The sequence below is a fragment of the Rhinoderma darwinii genome, chromosome 11 (genome assembly GCF_050947455.1).
Source record: "Rhinoderma darwinii isolate aRhiDar2 chromosome 11, aRhiDar2.hap1, whole genome shotgun sequence".
NCBI lineage: Eukaryota > Metazoa > Chordata > Amphibia > Anura > Rhinodermatidae > Rhinoderma > Rhinoderma darwinii.
Window position 1 is genome coordinate 48,880,415 of NC_134697.1, and position 26,519 is coordinate 48,906,933.

Here is a 26,519-nt window from a genome sequence, read left to right on the forward strand (position 1 = left end):
ACAAAATATAACTTGTATATTACAGACCCATATGTATAAGAATATAACTACTATAATGCTGCCCCCTATGTACGAGCAGATAATTAACTTCCATTTTAAAAACTTAATAATGCAGTCTTAAATTAGTTATTTCACTTCCTAAATAGTCCACCATATATACAAGATTATTAGTACTATTCTCATGATCTCTTTGTCAAAACAAAAAAAGATTAAGGGTTGGAAGAACAAAATAAAAAATACACCATCAGATCCGATTATTTTGCTAAATATCTTGTTCTTTTTTTTTATCACAATATCAAGCACTAGGGAGTCCAAAGACCCTGTTGAAGTGGTCCATGAAGAAGACGCCACCGCGGGCCCCCCTACTGCTCATACCTCTGATCAGAAAACTGAGGGTCCCCTAACTGAATCCTCTTCCACCTTGCATAATCTCAGAGAGGCAATTATTGCGTCTTTTGGGGAGTTGATAAGGAGGAATATATCTATTACAAGACATTCACGGGACTTAGAGGATCTTGCAAGGTTTATCCTTGGTGCCTTGTTGTGCTTGCATGAACAGCTGACTAGTTTTAAGGAGGAGATTTTAAGTCGGATTTGGCACCTGGAAGGTGACGGGGCCGTCGAATATGACTCCCCTTATTACTAATCAGCATTTCTTCCAATCTCTAACCTTTTGGATGGATCAAATGACACCCGAGTAGACGTATGAGTGATGGACAGTAATTATTTGAAGCGTTTGGGAAATCCTACACCCTTCCCAGTCCTATCTCCCTCTGCCCAGTCTTATCCCCCAGCCCAGCCCTATCCCCGGACCAATACTATCCTCTAGGCCACTCTTAACCTCAAGCCACCCTCATAGCCCTCTCCACCGACCCAGTCCCAACCTTAATCCCAGTCTCATACCCCATTTCATTCCTATCACCCATCCCAGTCCTATCGTCCATCCCATTCACAATCTACTCCTTCTCAATCCTTCTCCTCAACTCGTCCTGCTTATCCTCCACACTTTTCTCTTCCATCTGTTATCCCCACACCAACCACGCCTAAAACCCACCATTTTCAATCTTTTCTGATTCATAATACCTTTAAACGCAAGCAAAATGGGGGTGCTGGAGGCCTTGATACTGGAAGAAAATATAGATATAGTTGGTGTTGCTGAAACATGGCTGGACTCTTCACATGACTGGGCTGTAAATCTACAGGGTTTTACACTGTTTCGGAAAGACAGGACAAATAGGAAAGGCGGTGGTGTATGTCTGTATGTGAGAAATGATATGAAGGCGAGTGTGAAAGAGACAATAGTGGGTGAAGATTGTGAGGAGGTTGAAACCTTGTGGGTGGAACTAGAAAGGGAGGTAAACACTGAAAAAATTACTTTTGGTGTAATCTATAGACCCCCCAATATAATTGAGGAGATGGAAGGTCAGCTATATAAACAGATGGAGCAGGCTGCACAGGCGGGTACTATAGTGATAATGGGAGATTTTAATTTCCGGGATATTAATTGGTGTCATGGTTCAGCTTCATCTGCAAAGGGGAGACATTTCCTCAACCTGTTGCAGGAAAATTTTATGGGCCAGTTTGTGGAAGACCCGACTAGAGGTGAAGCTCTGTTGGATCTGGTCATTTCTAATAATGCAGATCTTGTTGGGAATGTCAATGTTCGCGAAAACCTCGGTAACAGTGATCACAATATAGTTACATTTTACCTATACTGTAAAAAACAAACGCAGGCTGGGAGGGCAAAAACATTTAATTTTAAGAAAGCCAAATTCCCCAGGATGAAGGCTGCAATTCAGGGTATAGACTGGGAAGAACTAATGTCAAATAATGGGACAAATGATAAATAGGAGATTTTCAAATCTACTTTGAGTTATTATAGTGCAAAATTTATTCCTATAGGTAACAAGTATAAACGACTCAAATTAAACCCCACATGGCTTACACCTTCTGTGAAAGGGGCAATACATGACAAAAAAAGGGCATTTAAAAAATACAAATCTGAGGGTACAGCTGTAGCCTTTGTAAAATATAAAGAGCTTAATAAAATCTGTAAAAATGTAATAAAATTAGCAAAAATACAAAATGAAAGGCAGGTGGCCAAGGATAGTAAAACAAATCCCCAAAAATTCTTCAAGTATATAAATGCTAAAAAGCCAAGGTCTGAACATGTAGGACCCCTAGATAATGGTAATGGGGAGTTGGTCACAGGGGATCAAGAGAAGGTAGAGTTACTAAATGGGTTCTTTAGCTCTGTATATACAACAGAAGAAAGAGCAGCTGATGTAGCCGGTGCCAGTGCTGTTAATATATCAGTTGATATACTGAATTGGATGAATGTAGATATGGTCCAAGCTAAATTAAATAAAATAAATGTGCACAAGGCCCCGGGACCAGATGGGTTACACCCTAGAATTCTTAAAGAGCTTAGTTCAGTTATTTCTGTGCCCCTTTTCATAATATTCAGAGAATCTCTAGTGACTGGTATGGTGCCAAGGGACTGGCGCAGCGCAAATGTGGTGCCTATTTTCAAAAAGGGCTCTAGGTCTTCCCCGGGTAATTATAGACCAGTAAGCTTAACATCCATCGTGGGGAAAATGTTTGAGGGGCTATTGAGGGACTATATACAGGATTATGTGACAAAAAATAGTATTATAAGTGACAGCCAGCACGGTTTTACTAAGGACAGAAGTTGTCAAACTAACCTAATCTGTTTTTATGAAGAGGTAAGCAGAAGCCTAGACAGAGGGGCCGCTGTGGATTTAGTGTTTTTGGACTTTGCAAAGGCATTTGACACTGTCCCCCATAGACGCCTAATGGGTAAATTAACTACTATAGGTTTAGAAAATATAGTTTGTAATTGTATTGAGAATTGGCTCAAGGACCGTATCCAGAGAGTTGTGGTCAATGATTCCTTCTCTGAATGGTCACCGGTTATAAGTGGTGTACCCCAGGGTTCAGTGCTGGGACCACTATTATTCAACTTATTTATTAATGATATAGAGGATGGGATTAATAGCAATATTTCTATTTTTGCAGATGACACCAAGCTATGTAATATAGTTCAGTCTATGGAAGATGTTCATGAATTGCAAGCGGATTTAAACAAACTAAGTGTTTGGGCATCCACTTGGCAGATGAAGTTTAATGTAGATAAATGTAAAGTTATGCATCTGGGTACCAACAACCTGCATGCATCATATGTCCTAAGGGGAGCTACACTGGCGGATTCACTTGTTGAGAAGGATCTGGGTGTACTTTTAAATCATAAACTAAATAGCAGCATGCAGTGTCAATCAGCTGCTTCAAAGGCCAGCAGGATATTGTCGTGTATTAAAAGAGGCATGGACTCACGGGACAGGGATGTAATATTGCCACTTTACAAAGCATTAGTGAGGCCTCATCTAGAATATGCAGTTCTGTTCTGGGCTCCAGTTCATAGAAAGGATGCCCTGGAGTTGGAAAAAATACAAAGAAGAGCAACGAAGCTAATTAGGAGAATTTAAGTTATGAGGAAAGATTAAAAGAATTAAACCTATTTAGTCTTGAAAAAAGACGACTAAGGGGGGACATGATTAACTTATATAAATATATTAATGGCACATACAAAAAATATGGTGAAATCCTGTTCCATGTAAAACCCCCTCAAAAAACAAGGGGGCACTGCCTCCGTCTGGAGAAAAAAAGGTTCAACCTGCAGAGGCGACAAGCCATCTTTACTGTGAGAACTGTGAATCTATGGAATAGCCTACCGCAGGAGCTGGTCACAGCAGGGACAGTAGATGACTTTAAAAAAGGGTTAGATAATTTCCTAGAACAAAAAAGTATTAGCTCCTATGTATAGAAATTTTTCCTTTACCTTTTCCCGTCCCTTGGTTGAACTTGATGGACATGTGTTTTTTTTCAGCCGTACTAACTATGTAACTATGTAACTATGTAATATAACTTCTATAGGATTTCCCAGAGTGCTACATTATTTTCAGAGTGGTACTAACAAGCAAACACCTGAAGATATGGGGCCTAGACCTCAAGAAAGCGCCACTTTTCTTTCTAATCCACTCTGGAATATAATCAATTGGTCTAATTTTTTTTTAAATCTCTTTAGGGCATCACTTTTGGACATGTTGTTCTGAAATTCTACATTTTTTTACCTTGAAGGTCATTTGTTTAGGTTCTATAGGCCATGTTTAAATATATAATATGTATATATTTTTGTTTTAAGGAGTTTGTTTTTGTCCCTGTCTAAGGCCTCATGCACACAGCCGTGCCCCGGGCCACATTTTCGTGCTGTGATCCCATACAATGTATGGGAGCATGGCCCGTAAAAAACGAAAAGTAGGACATGATCCATAATTTCCGGCACGGTTCTACGGCACAAAAACCTATCCGAAGTGGTACGGAAAGGTGTCCACGGCCAATTGAACTTGGTGGGTCTTTAATTGTGGAACGTATTGCGGTCCACAATTACGGAGTTTTTTTTATGGTCGTGTGCATGGGGCCTAAAATGTTTTGAATTTGGGACTGATCATATATTTTCTGACAAAAATCTATAATTATTTGACCTATTTGTTTGGGTTTCAACTGTTGGATATGTCATAAATGTCCCTGATGGGAAAACCCCTTTAAGTGTCCTTATTTTCTGCACACATGGGAGACTTGAGAGCCTTGGCTCAGCACAGCAAAGATGCAGTGTGGTTTGGCTGTTCTGAGCAAGGCCTCTCTAGTCTCCCCTGTGTGAAGTACATGAGCCCACCTGGGAGACTACAGAGGCTACTCTCAGTACAGGTATGATGTGCAAGAGAAGGCTCACATTGATCCACCGTGCAGGTTTGTGTTGAGTCTCTGCTGCGCTGAGCCTGGCCTATCTAGTGTCCCCAGTTTTCAGAAAATTAGCCCACCTGGGAGAGTACAGAGTCCATGCTCAATATAGCAGAGATGCAGAGTGCAAGAGAAGGTTCACATTGATCCAACACGCAGGTCTGCGTCTCTCCTGTGCTGAGCCTGGCCTCGCTAGTCTCCTCAGTGTGCAGATAATAAGCACACCTGGGAGACTGGAGAGACCCAGCAAAGACACACACCTGATGGTGGATTGAGCATTATCCGTCTCATGCGCAAGTAGCCTCTGAACTTGTCAGGGTGGAGTAGACATAATGGCTCATCATGGACGAAGTTTTGGGCGTAGTGAATGTTACTATTGACATCTCTTCCCTGGACAGCTTTCTCCTCCTCAGCAGCAAGTTTACTACATGATGTGTTACTGTCCAAAATTTAGATTTTTCCTTACATTCCTTCCTGAATTTGCATAATTTCCTATAGTTTAAAAAAAAAACTGATTTGTTAAAAAAAGAACCAAAGGTACAAATGGATACAAATAGAAACCAACTGAAGCAGAAGTTTTTGGTTTTTTCTAAAGGATTCTGCTTCAAGATACATTAAAAAAAAAAAAGGAAAATTGTGCTTCAGTTGGTTTCCGTTTGTATCAATTTATTTGTGACTGTCCGTCAAAAAATATCTGTCGTCATTCCATCGCCCAATCCATTACCCACAGATTCCGATGTAAAAAAAAAAGAATATATTAACTTATACTTTTTTACTGCGTGAGATTGTATAGAATCGGTATCATGACAAATTGTAAAACGTAAAGGGATTAAGAAAAACTAAAAGAAAAACGAATTATTATTTTGCTTTTGTGAAATATAGAAACTTTCTAATATACTTTAATTTTCAAACCTACACGGATTGCAGGTTTTCTGTCTCTGTCATGTCTACCTGGACGTTTTGAGCTGCCGTTCTTGCTGTGAAGCGCTGACACAGGCTCTTGGGGAAGGAGCTCCCCCTCTTCTCTGTGTGTCTATAACGTGGATGAATGAACTGGCTGCCTTTCCCAATTCATCAGCTAAACCAGCCCCTTCTCCATCACGGCTAATTCAGAGACCGAGAAGGGGCCTGGTTTAGCTGACGTATTGAACGAGGCAGCAAGTTCATTCATCCACGTCATCGACATACAATGCGGAGGCGGGAACTCCTTCCCCCAGAGCCTGTGTCGAGCATCTGAGCAAGAACAGCAGCTCCGAACTTCCGCGTCCACGCCACGAAGACTGAAAACCTGCAATCTGTGCATGTTTGAAAAAGAAAGAATATTAGAAAGTTTCTTTTTTTTCACAAAAGTAAAATAATAGATAGTTTTTCTTTTCATCGGACAACCTCTTTAACGCATTTCAAGAACAGTTAAGGGGACAAATCTTTAATTAATTTGTAATGCAGTTAAGCAAAGTAGCTCTAAATTAGGCTTATTTTTATACATATTGAAGTGAGAACAAAATAATAAAAAATAAGTAGCACATGATTTTTAACATCCAGTAACTTTATATAATTTTATATACATTTTAACTAAATGTTTTTATACCTCAATAAAAAACAAATGATATGGCTGTTTTTGAAGTTTAATATATAATTTTTGTGACCAATGTAAATTCTATAATTACTGCATGCTAATTAAATTTAAAATGAAAATAAAAATATATGGCTAAATTGATATAAATAGTTCAACTTTAGCTAAAATAAATAAATATGAACAATTTAAATGCTGTAATTACTGCATACTGATTAATTCTAAAGTTAAATGTAAAAATGTAATTAAAATATTTGGCAAAATTTATATAAATAGTTCTGCTTTAGCTAAAAAAAAAAAAAATATATATATATATATATCTGTATTTGGAAACGTATTTCCCATAAAGTTAAACTACTGAGCTTCATTTGATCTCCTCACCAATAGATAACTGTGAACAGTTACCCTTACTGTGAATTCTAAATATAATATACAAATTTAGCAGGACTGTAGAGGAAGACATTTATAATTTCCTTAAGACTATTCTGCCTGATTTTGTTTGACATCAATCTCTTTTATGTACTACATCTCTAAATCTTATATGGCAATACTTCTGCTGGGTCTGGTGGAATTCTCGCACTTCCTTCCTCTCTGTTTTAAATATTAGGTTTGCTGGATGTCAAATATTTCCAGTGTCAGAGAAGTAGTTCATAAAATAATATCAATAATTTTCACAAATAAGGTTCTTGTAGTAAAGTTTGAAGTCGCTTAACTCATTCATTCACTTCATTTTTTTGTAATTCAAATTCTAAATATTTCAATACTTTTTTTTTTTTTTTAAAGCACTCATTTGTGTCTGCTATTTTGGAAATAAATTGAATGAACATTGAATGCTATATTTAGTATGTGTGTAGGTGTTCTATTTACCTATATAATAATTTGCTTTTGTATAAGCAGAACATAATGGAGAAATTGAAAATGATAGCGTGAGATGGTAGATTGTCCTCATAAACTATGTATACTGTTAGGCTGGTGTACCTTGGAGCAGTAAAACCTTGTACTGCAATCGGTCTGGTGCTCACTAAGGTGAGGTATGAAGCCTCAGGGATCATCCTGTTCTTCACCGGTCGGATCCCCAGGTTGCGGTCCACAGAATAGTCACAGCGAGACGCGTCAGTGATAAGGCACAAAACAGAAGTCAGACTGCAGCCGTTGTTCAGAACTGGGAAGTCTGCAAGGAACGACAAATCCAGAAGGCATAACGGAGGCAGATTCAAGAATCCAAGTTAAAGGATAATCTAGAGGGAAACAATAGAAGTCGACAAATCCAAATGGCAAGGTGAGAGAGTCCAGAGTAGGAAAAGCTGGGTCAAACACAGGCTGCCTATAGATGTAGCATGCAGGCTAGAGGCAGAATCCAACAAGCAGGAATTGATACTCCGGCAAGGGTCAGGACTCAGGAGGACCATGTCCGCTGTAAATAGGCCACCAGCGTAGATTGGCATGGCAACACGACATAGTTATGAAATGCAGCGGACCAGCATGGGTGCAGGGGGGGTACATAACATTCTGCCCCTTCAGATTGACTGCTGTACATAAACACAAGTCTATCACAGGCTACATAGTGCATGAAGTGCCGATTTCTATTAGGGTGTGTTCACACGGTAAGGATTTGGACTAGGCAATTTCGCGGCATATTTTGAAATTATTCTGTGCCAGAAATACACAGCAGAAACTCTGATTCCTGCTGCAGAATGACATGTGGATCCGCACACAGATAAGTTCTATTGAAGTTCATTTGTGCCAATAATAAACATGCTGTGGATTATTTATTGAGTATTTGGCAGGAGTATGTGAAACGCAGGCGGAATGCTTGCGCATTCTGACTGAATTTAGGTGTGAAATCTGCACTTAAATTCTGACAGAATCTGCAAATGAATATAAATGACAGCAGTGGTCCCAAGACGTTGGCAGGTCGCAAGCCACTTTCCTATACATACATATTTATCGTACATACAGATGTTGAGGCACACTGAATAGTAAAAGTGCAGAATCCTATAAAAAAAAAAAAGTGGCTATTAAAGGCTTTTACCCTAGTGTTAACTGTCAGTGAAATGGTTATAAGTCTAGAGATGAGCGAACCGGGACAACCGAACCCGGTTTCGGTCCGAACTTCCGGTAAAGTTCGGTTCGCAGCGAATCCGAACTTCACCGGGTTCGGCCGAACCCGTTTTGACCGAACCCGGTCAAAAACATTATACAAATCGGCAGCCACTTATCTCTATCAATCACTGATAGAGAAAAGAGGCTGCTGATTAAAAATAAAATAAAAAGCATTTCATACGTACCCGGTCGTTGTCTTGTTGACGAGTCCCTCTTCTTCCTCCAGTCCGACCTTTTCTGACGCGGCAGCCTGTGATTGGCTGCAGAGGCCGCGGCAGCCTGTGATTGGCTGCTGCGCTCACATGGGCTGCATCGTCATCAAGGAATGTCGGGCCGGATGTCGAGAGGGACGCGTCACCAAGGCAACGGCCAGGAGACCGGACTGGAGGAAGCAGAAAGTTCTCGGTAAGTATGAACGTCTTTTTTTTTACAGGTACTGTGATCGGTAGTCACTGTCCAGGGTACTGAAACAGTTACTGCCGATCAGTTAACTCTTTCAACACCCTGGACAGTGACTATTTAGGGTATGTGCACACACACTAATTACGTCCGTAAATGACGGACGTATTTCGGCCGCAAGTACCGGACCGAACACAGTGCAGGGAGCCGGGCTCCTAGCATCATAGTTATGTACGATGCTAGGAGTCCCTGCCTCTCTGCAGGACAACTGTCCCGTACTGTAATCATGTTTTCAGTACGGGACAGTAGTTCCACGGAGAGGCAGGGACTCCTAGCATCGTACATAAATATGATGCTCCCTGCAGGGTGTTCGGTCCGGTACTTGCGGCCGAAATACGTCCGTCAATTACGGACGTAATTAGTGTGTGTGCACATACCCTTACTGACGTCGCCTAGCAACGCTGCCGTAATGACGGGTGCACACATGTAGCCACCCGTCATTACGGGGCCTCATGCACACGACCATAAAAACACCCGTTATCACGGGTCGTAATTACGACCCGAAATAGCGGGCCCATAGACTTCTGTTAGCCACGGGTACCTTCCCGTTTTCTCACGGGAAGGTGCCCGTGCCGTTAAAAAGATAGAACATGTTCTATTTTTTTATTTTACGGGCCGTGCTCGTAATTACGACTCGTAACTACGGGCAGCCGGCCGCTTTTGCGAACCGTGCTGTCATTATAATTATAGCAGCACGGCCCGTAAAATAGAAAAATAGAACATGTTCTATTTTTTTAACGGCACGGGCACCTTCCCGTGAGAATACGGAAAGGTACCCGTGGGTAACAGAAGTCTATGAGCCCGTTATTGCGGGTCGTAATTACGACCCGCAATAACGGGTGTTTTTACGGTCGTGTGCATGATGGGAGCACGGCTCGGAAAAACGAACGGCTGCCCGTGCTCATCTCCTGAAATAATCTGTTCTGCCTTAAACTCTGTGGACAGGTCAGGATCCTGTTTCTTTTAAATGCTGCTAGGGAACCCGCTCGATCCACTATATAAGGCTACGCTACAGTGCAGCATTTAAAAGAAACAGGATCCTGACCTGTCCACAGAGTTTAAGGCAGCACAGAGTATTTCAGGAGATGAGCGTGCAGATTCAGTGCTGTTGTGAACTCTGCTCTTACCATTACGTAGCTCTCAGTCTGTTATCTCTCCTCCACTCCTGTCCTCAAGAACACCTTCACATGATTGGCAAGTCACCACGTAATGGTAAGAGCAGAGTTCACAGCAGCACAGAGTATTTCAGGAGATGAGCGTGCGGATCTTGTGCGTGGTGGTGACTTGCCAATCATGTGAACGTGTTATAGAGGACAGGAGTGGAGGAGATGTAACAGACTGAGCTACGTAATGGTAAGAACAGAGTTCACAGCAGCACAGAGTATTTCAGGAGAGGAGCGTGCAGATTCAGTGCTGCTGTGAACTCTGCTCTTACCATTACGTAGCTCAGTCTGTTACCTCTCCTCCACTCCTGTCCTCAATAACACCTTCACATGATTGGCAAGTCACCACCCCGCACAAGATCCGCACGCTCATCTCCTGAAATACTCTGTGCTGCTGTGAACTCTGCTCTTACCATTACGTGGTGACTTGCCAATCATGTGAAGGTGTTCTGGAGGACAGGAGTGGAGGAGAGGTAACAGACTGAGAGCTACGTAATGGTAAGTTCAGAGTTCGCAGCAGCACTGAATCTGCACGCTCATCTCCTGAAATACTCTGTGCTGCTGTGAACTCTGTTCTTACCATTACGTAGCTCAGTCTGTTACATCTCCTCCACTCCTGTCCTCTATAACACGTTCACATGATTGGCAAGTCACCACCACGCACAAGATCCGCACGCTCATGTGCTGCCTTAAACTCTATGGACAGGTCAGGATCCTGTTTCTTTTAAATGCTGCACTGTAGCGCAGCCTTATATAGTGGATCGAGCGGGTTCCCCAGCAGCATTTAAAAGAAACCGTGTTTGTGTATGTGTGTGTTTGTGTATATATGTGTGTTTGGGTATGTGACTTTGTCTGTTTTTGTTTTTATATGTGTGTGTGTATTTATGGGTGTGTTTGTGTATATGTGTTTTGTGTATATGTTTGTGTATATATGGGTGTATTTGTGTATATGTTTGTGTGTAGATGTTTGTGTGTGTTTTTGTATATGTGTATATGTGTGTATATGAGTGTGTGTTTGTGTGTATATATGGGTGTGTTTGTGTATATGTGTGTTTGGGTATGTGTGTTTTTGTTTGTATATGTGTTTGTGTATATGTGTTCGTGTATGTGTGTATAACTGTGTGTGTGTGTGTGTTTGGATATGTGTGTTTTTGTTTGTATATGTGTGAGTTCGTGTATATGTGTGTGTTTGTCTGTTTATGTGTGTGTGTATATCTTGTTGTGTTTGTGTATATATGTGTGTCTGTGTATGGTTGTTTGTTTGTGTGTGCGTGTATATATGTGTGTAGGTGAGTAGAAGTATTGGTATTGTTCACATTGATAACTGTTTTTTTATGTTGTTGCAGATTTTGATGTACCGATTGGACTACATCTTCGATTCGTTGGACTACTGCGTAGATCTACGTTTTTTCAAATTTTAATAAAATGGTTAACGAGGGTTTTGTTGGGGATTTCTTATTTCAATAAAAAAGAATTGTCTTTGTGGTTTTTTTTCAAACTTTATTAGTGCCTAGATAATGGCAGTTGGCTGATTGACAGCGTCCATTATTAAGGCGGTTCTTAGTGTTAGCCGGTGCAGAGGCTAGCACTAACCACCCATTATTACCCCGGTACCCACCACCACCAGGGGTGCCGGGAAGAGCTTGGTACGATCCAGTACCCGACCATCTGTTGTGATGGTCGGGTACTGGGGCGGCCGTAGGCTGGTATTATGAGGCTGGGAAGGGCCAAAATCAGTGGACCTTCCCACCCTTGTAATGCTAGGCTGCTGCTGCTGTGTTGTATCGGGCTGGTTATAAAAATGGGGGGGACCCCCACGTCGTTTTTTTTTGGGAATTTAACAAATTTAGCAATAGACGGGTCCCCCACATTTTTAATAACCAGCCATATACAAGGCCGCAGCAGTCTGGCATTACATGGGTGGGAAGGGCCACTGGTTTTGTCCATTCCCAGGCTAATAACACTGTGTTGTATGTGGCTGGTTATGATAAATTGGGTGGAACCCCATGTCTTTTTAAAAAAAAAAATGTAAATAAATAAATAATTTAAAAAAATGACGTGGGGTCCCCCCCCACTTTTATAACCAGCCAGATACAACACAGCAGCAGCAGCCTAGCATTACAAGGGTGGGAAGGTCCACTGTTTTTGGCCCTTCCCAGCCTCATAATACCAGCCTGCGGCCGCCCCAGGGCCCGACCATCACAACAGATGGTCGGGTACTGGATCGTACCTGGCTCTTCCCGGCACCCCTGGTGGTGGTGGGTACCGGGGTAATAATGGTGGTTAGTGTTAGCCTCTGCACCGGCTAACAATAAGCCTCGCCTTAGTAATGGATGTTGTCACTCAGACAGCGGCCATTACTAAAGTGGTAATAATAAAATTTGAAAAGAAAAAGACAAAGATATAGATAAAATATTTTATTGAAATAAAGCACCCCCAACACAACCCTCATTAACCATTTTATTGTAGAAAAAAAAAACGTCATCTAAGTAGTCCTCGAAACCGACGTAGTCCAAACACCAAACCTGTAAAAATGAAATAAAACATGTCGTAGGCTTAGATTCAGTTTAATGTGTGATACTGACTGTTATACCATGTATAGAAGCCTCCCGTGAAGTTGACTTAGATACAGGGCGCCAGCAGACAGTATCATACATGGCCATACATACATATATACAAATATACATACATACATATATACAAACATACATACATATATACAAGCATGCACATATATACATACATGCAAACATACACACATATATACATGCAAACTATCATACATGCATACACACACACATGAAAACATACATACTTACAAACAAACATGCAAAGATACATACATACATATATACAAGCATGCACAAATATACATGCAAACATAAATACATGCAAACATAATTACATACATGCACATATATATAAACATACATGCAAACATACATGCAAAAATAAAAACATGCAAACATACATACATGCACATATATACATACATACATGACAACATACATACATGCAAACATACATACATGCAAACATACATACACACATGCAAACATATATACATGCAAATATACATACAAACATGCACATGTATACATACATGCCAACATACATGCAAACATACATGCACATATATACATACATACATGACAACATACATACATGCAAATATACATACATACACACATGCACATATATACATACATGCCAACATACATGCACATATATACATACATGACAACATACATACATACATGACAACATACATACATATATATATACACACATGCAAATATACATACAAACATGCATACATACATGCAAACATACATTCATGCAAACACACATACATGCAAACATACATACATACATACAAATATACATACACACATGCACATATATACATACATGACAACATACATACATACATGACAACATACATGCAAAAATACATACATGCAAACATACATACATACATACATGCAAATATATACATGCAAATATACATACAAACATGCACATATATACATACATGCCAACATACATGCAAACATACATGCACATATATACATACATACATGACAACATACATACATGCAAATATACATACATACACACATGCACATATATACATACATGCCAACATACATGCACATATATACATACATGACAACATACATACATACATGACAACATACATACATATATATATATACACACATGCAAATATACATACAAACATGCATACATACATGCAAACATACATTCATGCAAACACACATACATGCAAACATACATACATACATACAAATATACATACACACATGCACATATATACATACATGACAACATACATACATACATGACAACATACATGCAAAAATACATACATGCAAACATACATACATACATACATGCAAATATATACATGCAAATATACATACAAACATGCACATATATACATACATGCCAACATACATGCACAGATATACATACATACATACATGACAACATACATACATGCCAACATACATACATACATACATACATACATACATACATACATGCCAAAAAATAATAATAATACGTTCATACTTACTTTCCTCCTGTCCGGCCTCCAGCGATGACGTTTCATTCATGTCGCCGCTGCAGCCTGTGATTGGCTGCAGAGGCGGTCACGTGGGATGAAGCGTCATCCTGACGTGCGTGACCGCCACTACAGCCTGTGATTGGCTGCAGCGACGAAAGGGATGAAACGTCATCGCTGGAGGCCGGACAGGAGGAAAGTAAGTACGAACGTATATTTTTTATTTTTTTATTACATTTAAAATAGTATTTTCCGCGCGCCGAGCATGTACTGTGAAGGTTGCTGAAAGAGTTAGTGCAGCCCATTAACTCTATCAGCACCCTGGACAGTAGCATGCTCGGCGCACGTAAGTGACAGGTTCGGTCAGAACTAGTTCGGTCCGAACCGAACTTTTTTGTGAAATTCGGCGAACTAGCCGAACCGAACTTTTGATAAGTTCGCTCATCTCTTATAACGCTAGTACAAAGCTCTAGTAATGCTATGATATGCAGAATATATTATCCACTGCATGTGCCAGTAACAGTGTGCCTGATTGTCCTGGAAAGTGAAGAAACAATGGCTTTTTACTCATTTATTTGAAAAAAATTGTCGCTTTGACACCGACATGTATAGCAGTGACGTATGACTGCTTAAAGCAGAATAATACGTCAATTTTTGGTAACAATATTAGCAAATAGATATATGAAGAACAATGAGTGACATCACGTCCATGACTGTGTCAGCAGGCAGTGGCACACTATCAGCACCAGGATTTAAATATAAATTAAAATCTATTTTTTCAAAATAAATTGGCACTTAGACACGTACAAAAGTATAACGGTGCTCTATAAATGCCTGACGCAGAACGATATGCAAGGCAGCGGCAAGCTATCAGCACCAGGATTAATATAATTTATTCACAAATGAATGTAAGAGTTGTATAGCTGCAGCACTCACTCTCAGCAATGGCTGCCTGTCTAACTAACACACTGACGACGCATGAGTCAGGAGCTCCATGCCACTTCAGCTAACTAAGCTACTCAGCTGGTGATCGGTCATCACAACCCTCACCCCTACCTTATCTGACCTTCTACCGCTGGTTCTATGCTTTGGGTGGCAAGCAGCGATACACAGGCCACAGAACAAGCGGCACAATCCAACATGGCGCCCAGGACAATTCAGGCACCCGCTCCACATCAGCACCCGATGGTAGCCTCGCTGCCAGAAAATCAGGCTATGGCTTCCCAGTAAGCCCACTCTTGGCTGAGCAATGTCCCCAATATTTTTGGTCCTGAACCCTCTCATACCTCTTCTGCCTGCCAAACTATGGTGGACAACAAGGCCTTTGATATGGTTGGCCCAAGACACACCTCCACAGCTAGGATACTCTAGTGATAAGGCCCTAATTGCTCGCTTTTCTCAGTTGTTGCAGCAGGAGCTTGAGAAAATATGTAGCAAGCTCACTTCTGAAATAAAGATCGAGTTTAGAGACTTAGGCCAACGTATTGATACATTTGAAACAAATTAGATGGCACAGTGGCTAAAGCGAATGAAAACGCTGACAACAATTCTGACTTCTATGCCCAAGTGGAGCAGTTTAATTCCAACATAGATTAGTTGGAAAATAGGTCACGGAAGGTTGATTTCCGCATATGCAAGCTACCGGAGACAGTACTTGAACTTCGATACAACACCTGTATAAATCACTAATTCCGGGGATGCCAGATATTTTCTATGAAACTGACTGTGTTCACAGGGCCCTGTCTGGGTCGTGGCAAGATGGCCTACCTTGGGACATTGTGATTAAACCTGCGTTCTATAAGACCAAGGACAGACTCATGAAAGTTGCAAGATCAAGAGACTATTATTATTGGGCCTCATGAGGTCAAAATTATTGCAGACATTGCTTCTTTAAAGATATAGCGTAAGAGAGCGCTTAAACCTCTGTTGCAAATTCTCACTCGACATATCAATTATCGCTGGGACTTATTCTTTTCCCTGTTGTGTATATATCAAAACCACAAATTTTCTGCCTTCCAAGATGGGGAATGTCTGTTGGAGAGAAACTTTGAAAGAGACCTAAGAAGAGGCGTACCCGCTTCGTTATCCTTACTTGAGTTACACCCCTTATCACTCCCTGTGGCGGGGTATCAGTAACTGATGGACACCTGTCTTGCCTATGTCGCTGACGTTTCTTCCCACAGTGGAGGCCCAGGATTTCAGTGTAGTGACCTTTGGATCCCCTAGGAAAGGAGAGTGTTGAAAAGTGAAGTGTTTTTTTTTTGTCTGCTTTCCCTTATCTACCCCTACCCCTTACCCCCTTCAATTCCCCCTTTTCCCTCTGGTCACAAATATTTGTCATTAGATGAGACTGGTGCCCACACTTTAACAAGGAAGTACAGGAATATCCCCTTTAATTATTTTTGGGGACGGTCCTATCTAATCTATTGTATGGCACCTTACTATTTGGGAGCTAATGCTTGTGTTTCAGATATGTTTTGTTGCTTTGTAATATACCTTTCTACTGGATATTGCATTTTTGTCTTCCTCAACTTTTGTTTGTGTCATCCCCCTTGTATGTTTCCTTTCCTTCTTCCTTACATGGTTTGCTCACATCTATCTAGAGTCTTCCAGACAGTCACCTAGATGGATTTCACGACCAGCGTAAACTTTTCTCCACGCGAACAGGCAATAACATATTGAGTTCCGTCCACGCATCTTCTATTTTGCCCCTTATTCTCTTTCAGGGTGTGATTTGTACTCTCTTAAAAGCACTCACTGACACAAATCCAAAACTATCTACAACTACAAGAGAAAGTAGGGCAAAAAAATCGACATGCACCTCCAAAATGTTATCAAAAGTGTAACAACATTTTTGATTGACACCAAAAAGGGGAAGACAAACAAGTTAAAAATGTTGTATACAAGAATTCAAACAGTGATCCATAATAAGATACGCCATAAAGTGCGCAAAAGCCAGAAACTAGATCAGACCTGCCAGACACGTGAATGGCCCTAATAAGGATCCCACTTCAAAACATATGGAAATTCCTAAGATAGGATAAGATCATTAATAAATGTGACATGCAATGCAAAAAGGAACATACCTAAAACATAAGAATAAGACAATAGATACCAGCACGATAGAGGGACGCACACTTAAAAAATAAAGACCAGCCCCACATGTATCGCCAGGGGAAACCTAGCTTCCTCAGGCAAAAGGCGTGGGGCTGGTCTTTGTTTTTAAAGCGTGCGTCCCTCTGCCGTGCTTGTATCTATTGTCTTATTCTTATGATGTTTTAGGTATGTTCCTTTGTGCATTGTATGTCACATTTATTCATGATCTTATCCTATCTTAGGAATTACCATATGTATTAAAGTGGGATCCTTATTAGGGCCATTCATGTGTCCAACATGTCTGATCTAGTTTGGGAATTTTGCGCACTTTACGGTGTATCTTATTATGGATTAATGTTTGAATTCTTGTATACAATGTTTTTAACATGTTTGTCTTCCCCTTTTTGGTGTCAATAAAAAATGTTGTTACTGTATTTTGGAAGTGCTGGTCAATTATTTTGCCCTACTTTGGTAGTTTTAGTCGTTTGTTCTAGGGCACAGATTTTACACTTCATAGATGTGTGCCCGCCAATTCTTGCTTTTACAGATCCACGATCTATCCGTATTCTGTGTTTCATTATCTTTCACTCTCTGTCTGATGTCCTCTCTCTTTTATTTGTATTCCCAGCCTCAAAGCAGCAGCATTTCCTTATTGGGCTGTTTATAACGGCTATGACTCATATGACTTTTCATCAGTGACTCACACCTATACCCCTCAAGATTGGCAGTGCAATAGGGAGGGCTTCCTATAAGCCATTATGGGGAGGCCGCCAGTTTGCACCCCGAGGTCATGTCATCCTTCTCTGTTTTCTTGTCTTCTTTTGATCTGTAAAATGGTGGCTGCTATTTTCAGCGATTCGTGCGGGACGCATCCCAAAAGTTTGAGATTTGCGAAAATTTGGGAATATCATAACAAATTTTATTTATGTAGAATCGATTTGCTCATCTCTAATTACTAGTAAACCACACTGTCACCCAAATGAGTGATAATTTGGCGGGTAGAAAAATATTTGTTGCAGGATTCCTTATCATTGCACAACAATGTCCCCACTGCTTTATATGTGAAGAAATCAAAGCAGATAAGCAGCCAATATTCTGAATCACATTGTATAAAAATAAAAAAAAATTCTACAACTGTTGCTGAACCAATTTTTTAAGTACGTTTGGGCTGCGTTTTACAGTTCACAAGCACATATATACTTTCACTGAAATAGGTACAAGTTAACGATAGAACAGGAGGACGGCTGCTTCAGTTATCTGCTTGCTGGTACTCCATCCCACATGTGATCCATAACCATCCCAGTCAAAGGCTGCAAAGTCCCCACACTGTCTTGGGGAATCTTCTGGAATGTAGCCTCCTCCTCCAATGCAGTGCTGGAAGTAAATAAGGAATATTACCAAAAGACTATTTGTTGTTTTTTTGGGGTACCCCACAACCTAATCAGTAATATAAAACGCAACGACAGATGATATTTAAGTTCTAATACTTACATGTTCTACATTACATCCCGTCACCTTCACACCTGGACACAGAGCCAGGGCAGCTCTCTCCAAATTAATAGCCCGGAACTGGACATAACCAGCAGTGAACTCTTCTGCAGAGACAAACAGAAACAATTATCAGTATGGACGACATCTACACTGCACATTATATTACGGCCCCATTCAACGGAAACTTACTTTGCCCATTTGGTGAGTAATATGATGCGGTCTTCTCAGCACTTCCAAAGTCATATACAACAGGAACAGCGGGTCCGTTGTTTACAAGGCAGGCTCCAACATTGTACACCACTGGATATTTCTAAGAGTTAACCAAAAAAAATTATGTTAATATACTGGTGAAAGGTTTGCATGTTGCCCGAGGAAATCTTCCAGGATATGAACACTTTTGCAACCAATTTTTGTTACTCTACAGTATCTCCAGCATAACGGGGAAGCACCTATTTGCATATGTTGTAGTCGTACAGGGGTGAGATACCATCTAAGCTGAACCTTCCTCGGGGCACGGGGCACACTGTTTCATCTATGGTGGTCGTGTAAATCGGTTTACCCTTTTTGGAAACATATTTTCTGTTATATTTCAGAATTAATGGGAGAAGTACTCACACCATCTCATGCAGTAGCCTTACTAGATCTGCAGATGGACACGATTCCTTTGGAATTTCAATGGCCAGTCAGCCATATACTGATCGCAGCTAAATTTCATGTAGCTAAGTGGTGGAAAACGGCTGAAGCCTTGAATCTCTCGGAGGTGTTAAATAGGGTCTTTCTCCATTTTCAATATGAACCTAATTTTGCTACATCTACAGGTTATAGAGCAAGTTGTCTATGAAAATGGGCCCCGTGGACAGACTTACCACATTTTAAACTCCTACTCCGCAAACATTCTGTCTCCCTGTGTTAATACTATGCTCATCATAAGACTTTATGTAGTTAATTCCAATTTCTGTTACTACCTTATACCAATCTGCTGTCACCACATTATAAGTGCCCTATGTCCTACATAATGAGATCGGTGCTGTAATGTAGGTGACAGCAGTGGTTTTTATTTAGAAAAATGATCTATTTTCACCACATTATGAGCGATTTTAGCTTTATGCTAATTTCTTTCTTAATGCCCAACTGCTCGTGTTTTTACTTTTGACCAAGTGGGCATTGTACAGAGGAGTGTATGATGCTGACCAATCAGTGACCAATCAGCGTCATACACTTCTTTCCATTCATTTAACCAGCGCATAGTGATCTTGCTAGATCAGTATGTGCAGTCATTTACTTACACATTAACGTTACTGAAGTGTCTTGACAGTGACTAGACATTCCTTTCAGCCAGGACGGGATGTCTATTCACAATCCCGACACTTCGGTGTGTGGGTGTGTGTGTATGTGTGTGTGAGTGTGGCATTATCTACAGAGGGCACTGTGGCATCATCTAGGGGGGCGGTGTGGCATTTTCTACAGAGGGCACTGTTGCATTATCGACAGAGTGCACTGTAGCATTATCTATGGGTGGGTGTGTGGCATTATCTACAGAGGACACTGTGGCATTATCTACAGAGGGCCCTGTGGCATTATCTACAGAGGGCACTGTGGCACTATCTAAAAAGGGGCTGCCCAATCTTCATATTCTTGTCTCTGCCAAACGCTGCCAACTGAGCAGCCAGACTGCATCTAGCGACACTTAAACTGGAAAACTGGATTGTTCAAATAAGAACGTGGAGTAAACTCAAATTTCCGTTAAATTTAAATATAGAGCTATGTAATGTATTATTGTTATAGTAATGTAGATTTCTTATAGTAATGTAGTATTATTATAGTAGTTCAAATAACTAATTCATTAACAATAATTTTGTATTGTATCAAATATGAAAGTAATGCGGCTCGCCAACTTCAAATTTTTTCTATGTGCGGCCCATTTAGCCGGCCCAGTTTGAGGCCCCTGGCCTATACAACTAAAATCTTCCTAAAATATTTTTTTCCAACTTACAGAATTATAGTGCATTGGTCAGAAAGTATATACTGTACCAGAAAATGTTTTCTTCTGTAGCAGGTCATTATTGTATATATGGCACTCGGTTAATGGGAAACGGCTACTAATTTGTGGACAAGGCAATTATTCTGTTTTAGAAAAAAGTCTCTGTATATCTCTATTAATAACCGATGGGTGTGAGACAAGGCATTTGAACTGTGGTCAATTTTACCAACCAGACATACTTAAAAACAACAAAATGCTTCATGATCTCTGTAACATTTGCTAAAACTACTGTTATGATTATGTTTTGTATCATATTCTTGAATAATCTATGATGTCTTAAAACATCACAGAATTTCCCCACTGATTTACGCTCATATAATATTAAAGAAATTTGGAAGAATGTCCCCAATGCTTTACACTCATATAACATTAAAGAACCCTCATACAAACTCCTGACTAAATGGTTCCTAACTGCCGTACGACTGGTGAAAATGTTTCCCTCTCATTCTAATTTTTTCTTCCGTGGCTTCAGTGAGGTGGCATCATTATGTCACATTTGGCGGTTTTGTCCAGTAGCTTAGACTCTCTAGAAACGAGTGATGAACTGAATGTCTGTGTCATATTATCACTCCACCTAACCCCCCGCCTCCAATTGCAAATGTCTAAAAAAAAAAAAACAAGATAGACTTCAAATGCATTCTCTTTCTGCTGCCAAATGGACTATTGCTATAAGTTAAAAGTCATATTCAATCCCCTTTCAAAAAACTATTTAAAAATGTAAAGATATTTAGGGTTTTGAACATATTATTGTGACATTAGAAGACAAAGTTCTTCGGTCTGAGGTCATTTGGTCACAGTTGCAGGACTCCTTCTGAGAGAGTCCCCTTGAGTGAGGGGTTCTAGCTGTCATGGAGACTTTCTGGTATCTAGCTCTTTACCTCTTTTGCCTAACTACCTATGACCAATCTTTTTAATGTTTTTATGATACTCTTTGACTTATACTGTTCTCTTACTTTCACTTCCTTACCGTCCCATTTTTTTTATACTTTTTTAGTTTTTTTGTTATCTTTTACTCTCCCCTCTTGCTGAATCTGATTTTGCTATCCTAAGGCACTGCGTTTCCTTACATGACTGCATGCCATGCTTTTTTATTTGCAGTTTCCTTTTTTGTGACATCCTGCATCAAAAATGTTATGGAAGTAGCATCTTTTGCACTCGATGTTGTACTTACTTTGTACAGGTAGAAGAGGTTACCACCCTCTTGAGTAAAGAAACCACAGCTTGTACGGTATCTCAGAAGAGAACAATTTCTCCACTGTGACAAGGGTGTACAATTGGGAACATGCCACAAGCTCAGATCTTTCGCAACAATATCATAATAGCCAGGATTCTATAATGATAAAAGAGACCAAACATTTTATTACATTGAATTAACTGAGATTAGATTCAGAAATTACTTAATTCAGAAGGTATTATCAGCCATGGAAAACCTATCCTATAAGTAAAAAAAGCTGACAAAGCGTATGTAGTGCGAAACGGCCGTAGGTTCATTCCACACCAAGCAGACCAAGATCGATACTAATAAAAAAGTGCGTCGGTGAGTGCCACGAATTTCTATTTTCTGTTACAATACACAGCGTGCTGTTTCTGTCGATGAGCGCCCCGTGCACAAAAATTAAAGCAGACTCCATAATATTTGCCGGAAAGGATCTCTATGTAGGTACAACATTGTGTCTGAATTTGGCCAGTGCCAGTCCTCTTCCTCCTTCTTTTTTGTAAACAAAAAAAAGAATGTTTTCTGCTTCAAGAATATTGCAGCACTCACAATATTTGCATTTTCCCCCAAAAAAATCGATCTACAATTTAAATACTTTTTTGGGGGAAAATTGTACCATTTATCAAAAAATGTTTCTTTAGACAGATATTCTGATAAAAATATAAGAATGTATTGGATCAGAAAAACATTGCTGGATCTATTAAAAAAAAATGTACTACCCAGTATAGATTACATAACCTAAAAACATATAGTAGTTCACCATAGTATGCTGATGGGCATCATGACACCCGCTGTGGGCAATCTTCTGACTTTAAAAAGGCTGAAGTTAGTCTGATTAAATTTATTCATACGAACATCTTTTCAGTGGAAGGTCCAATGGAAAAATTTATTTTAAGGATCACTTAACTTTAAAGGTGTTGTCACCTTAGGATAATTTGTCCTGTTTGCACCACCCAGTGCAGAGAACCATTTCAAACAGCAGAACCCACTTGGAATCCCAGCTGATTGCAGAGTTTCCATGAGCCAAAACTAAGACAAACCCAGAGGGGTCAACCACTGTACACTTCACACTACTCCACATTCTGCATAGAAGATGTGGCAAAACTACTTTAAATTCACTAAAACATGTTTTTTTTTCTACTTATGGTAATAGTAGAACTAAGCGGGATCTAAATTAATCACCAGTTAGGTGTTAAATGTCAGAGATTACTAAGCGGTTACCATCTACAATCAGTCCTGCAAATTATGCAATTCATCTAAACATCATATCTTCCTAGCCATATTTGCTATTTACATCAAATGTTTTCCTAGTCATTAAATCTTCCTACCATTATAACATTTACTATTTTTAGAACACCATATTATTTCCAAGTACTAAATTATATGAAGTCTTCAGGTCAATGCAAAGGTATTAGGGTTTAGAGTAAGAAACATTGAAGTTCCTTACGGGTAATAGAATTAAATTTGCTGAAATCTGCCACCTCACCTTATAGTCATCACTGGTAGCTCCATCAGGTAGCCCAAATGTAGCATAGTTTGCCCAGTTGCCATCTCCTTTAGGGTTGTTGGGGTTGCTTCCATCCTGGCTGGACCAGCGATCTCCGACTGTACATTTACCATTCATGTTGTTTTCATGGACACTGGCCACCAATGTCCAACCTCCACCATTGGTTGTCATATCACAATAGGTTTGATACATCACTCCATCTACAGTGTACAGCGTGTATATTCCGTCTACAATAACACCATATTAGATGGTACTGAACCTTTCTTTGAATAATGGTTGGAGTACATATTGGTTTTATATATATATATATATATATATATATATATATATATATATATATATATATATATATATATATATATATCACACGTTTTAAAGGCTGTAATATTATGAAATCGTATTTAGTGGCAACTAGAAGCCACTCTGTTCTTAAAATATGCTTCAAAATGTAGCAATATTTATACTATACATTTACATCTAGCCTCACCTTTTGCATTCTTATTGGAATTTTGGATATCCTTGCAGCTCCTGTGCCCATATTTAGATCCACCAGTAGGATTGCCTGACCAATTGTTTTCATCCCAGCAAACCAACATGTTCAGAAGTTTTAGCTTTTTCTCAGAAATAGAAGCATCCTCTAACAAAGAATATAGAATTAGTTAGAGTAATTAGTATAAATTTATATTTTGAACACCATTGAGTATACACCGTTATCTAAAAAAAATGTTGTACTCTATCAACTGACTTAACTGACTATGTTCACACTTACTAGGAGAGGGAAGCAGTTCCACTTGCACATAAAAAAATCCTTACCAGATGGGAACGATAGACAGAGATTGATCCCATCTGGCCTTCAATTGATATCAAGCCAGGAAAAAAAGTATCACCACCATCTGATCAGATTCCATATCAGAGGTGTGAGCTCACCCGTAATGTTTAAAGAACACCTCCATTGTCTGTATTCAGTGGTCTGTAAGGCTTCGTTCACATCTGCATCAGGACTCCGTTCATGGGTTCTGTCGGAGCTCTCTATCAGGGGAAACCATGAAAACAATCCAAACTGAAACAAACGGAAATCATAGTGGTCTCCGTTTGTTTCAGTTTGGATTCCGTTCAAGGGTTCCCCTGACGGAAAGTACAGACGGAACCCATGAACGGAGTCCTGACGCAGATGTGAACCAAGCCTTACACACACAAGCGATCTTTGTAACATTTTAAAAGTTTGTATTATGGGAAATATTTATTATTCTCTGACAGTAATTAACATTTTTCATCTACGGAAATCTTTAAATATAGGTACCCTAGTAGGGAAGACTGCATAGAAATTTTAATAGAAATAGTAGGGAAGCCTGCATAGAAATTTTTATAGAAATAGTAGGGAAGCCTGCATAGAAATTTTGACAATATAGTATTGCCCATAGACTGCGATAAACTAAAGACCCTTTTACATATATAATATAATTTATTTACATATAATTATTTTAACAATTTTATGACAGTTTGTTTTATGCAACATGGAGAAATTGGTTAAATTAATTCCATAGGTCATTTGCTACATGTCTGTTTCCAATATAAAGAATAATCCAAAAAGTACTCACGACATTGGTTGGAGTATACTTGAAAAAATGCCAAGGAAAGGACTACCAGGTTGTGTACCCACATTTTCTACTGAAAAAGATGCAAAAGTTCATAGGAATAATACATGTAATACAATAACATTGGGATAATGCCCTTATAAAATAGCTATTTCGGATTAAGTTAAGAGACAAAAATGGACAATGTTCTTACCAACTCAGATGCACTTCCAATGTGGCACCGACGGTCTCTGATGCTCTCAGAAAATTGTCAGCTTTTATAGCGTTATTGTGACTAAACAAACTCAACTCCATTCTTTAATTGACTGACAGAACAGGCTTTGCTTGTTTTATACTCTGCATTACGGGAAAAATAATGAAAGAAGCTGGGAATTGCAATTTAATAAAGATTCGATTTTTGGATCAAATGTTTTTTTTATTGGTTTACGTAGAGTAACACATTTGCTATTTTGCACATTTCGTTTTCTAACAATTAGTGAAGATATTTATTATATAAAAGAATCAGACCTAAAATTGGAGTTCATTTTGCCACTAAAAAGTTTGCACTCAGTTAAAGATAATAAATGATGTAAAATGTAGTTTTACTAGACTAGTGAAGCTTATGAATATAGCAATTCTAATAGTCTATAACTAGCCTGACATGTTTACTAACTTGTGTTTCTACTGCTATTTCTAAGATGTGTGACAACTGAAGAATACAAATATTGCTATCCTTTAGGTCTCATGCACACGCCTGTACAAAGGCAAATACAGTTACTGTGATTCTGTGCCACGAAGCCATAGACACTCCATGAGCCACCGTATAGTGCTCCATACAACACTGTATTAAAGAGATATTCTTCCATAGAGGCAATGCTTCCAAAGTAGAAAACTTCCTTAATATGGCAACCATCGGGGCATAACACAATTGGTTTTCATATGAAATCTAACATAACAAATCTCCCCATGCCTCGGAATGAAATTAGAAGCACACAGATGTACAGTAGGGCACTATAGACCTCTTTGGAATCTGTGTTACTGCTCTCTGCAATTTAGAGCTTGTAAAGGGCAGTAATACAGTTGTGTGTATAAGCCTTAACATGAATTGGCCCATAATAAAGATATGTGCTCATTTATGTGGCTAAAAATGCACCATGACCGTATATAAAATTGTCCATGCAACCACAACCAGTAATAAAACTTGCAAAATTAGTTAAAGAGGTTTTCCTGCTTCTGACAACTGATGACATATCCACCGGATAGGTCATCTGTACATGATCTGTGGGAGTCCGACACCCGGGCCCCGCACATATCAGCTGGTCCGGTGACTCCGTGCAGCGGACATACAAGCCGGAAGCAGTTCGCTCCGGCCATGGAATAGCAGCCGA

General features: G+C 39.6%; 1 protein-coding gene across 1 annotated transcript; it reads right to left on the reverse strand.

Moving 5' to 3' along the window:
- Positions 1 to 18,523: 18,523 nt before the first annotated feature.
- Positions 18,524 to 25,219, reverse strand: LOC142663839 (intelectin-1-like). Its single transcript, XM_075842669.1, has 7 exons — positions 25,156 to 25,219; positions 24,045 to 24,194; positions 23,537 to 23,784; positions 22,006 to 22,164; positions 18,983 to 19,103; positions 18,794 to 18,897; positions 18,524 to 18,676 (listed from the first exon to the last, which is right to left on the reverse strand). The coding sequence occupies exons 1-7, from the start codon at positions 25,217 to 25,219 to the stop codon at positions 18,524 to 18,526; spliced, it is 999 nt and encodes a 332-aa protein (XP_075698784.1).
- Between the last annotated feature and the right edge of the window lie 1,300 nt (positions 25,220 to 26,519).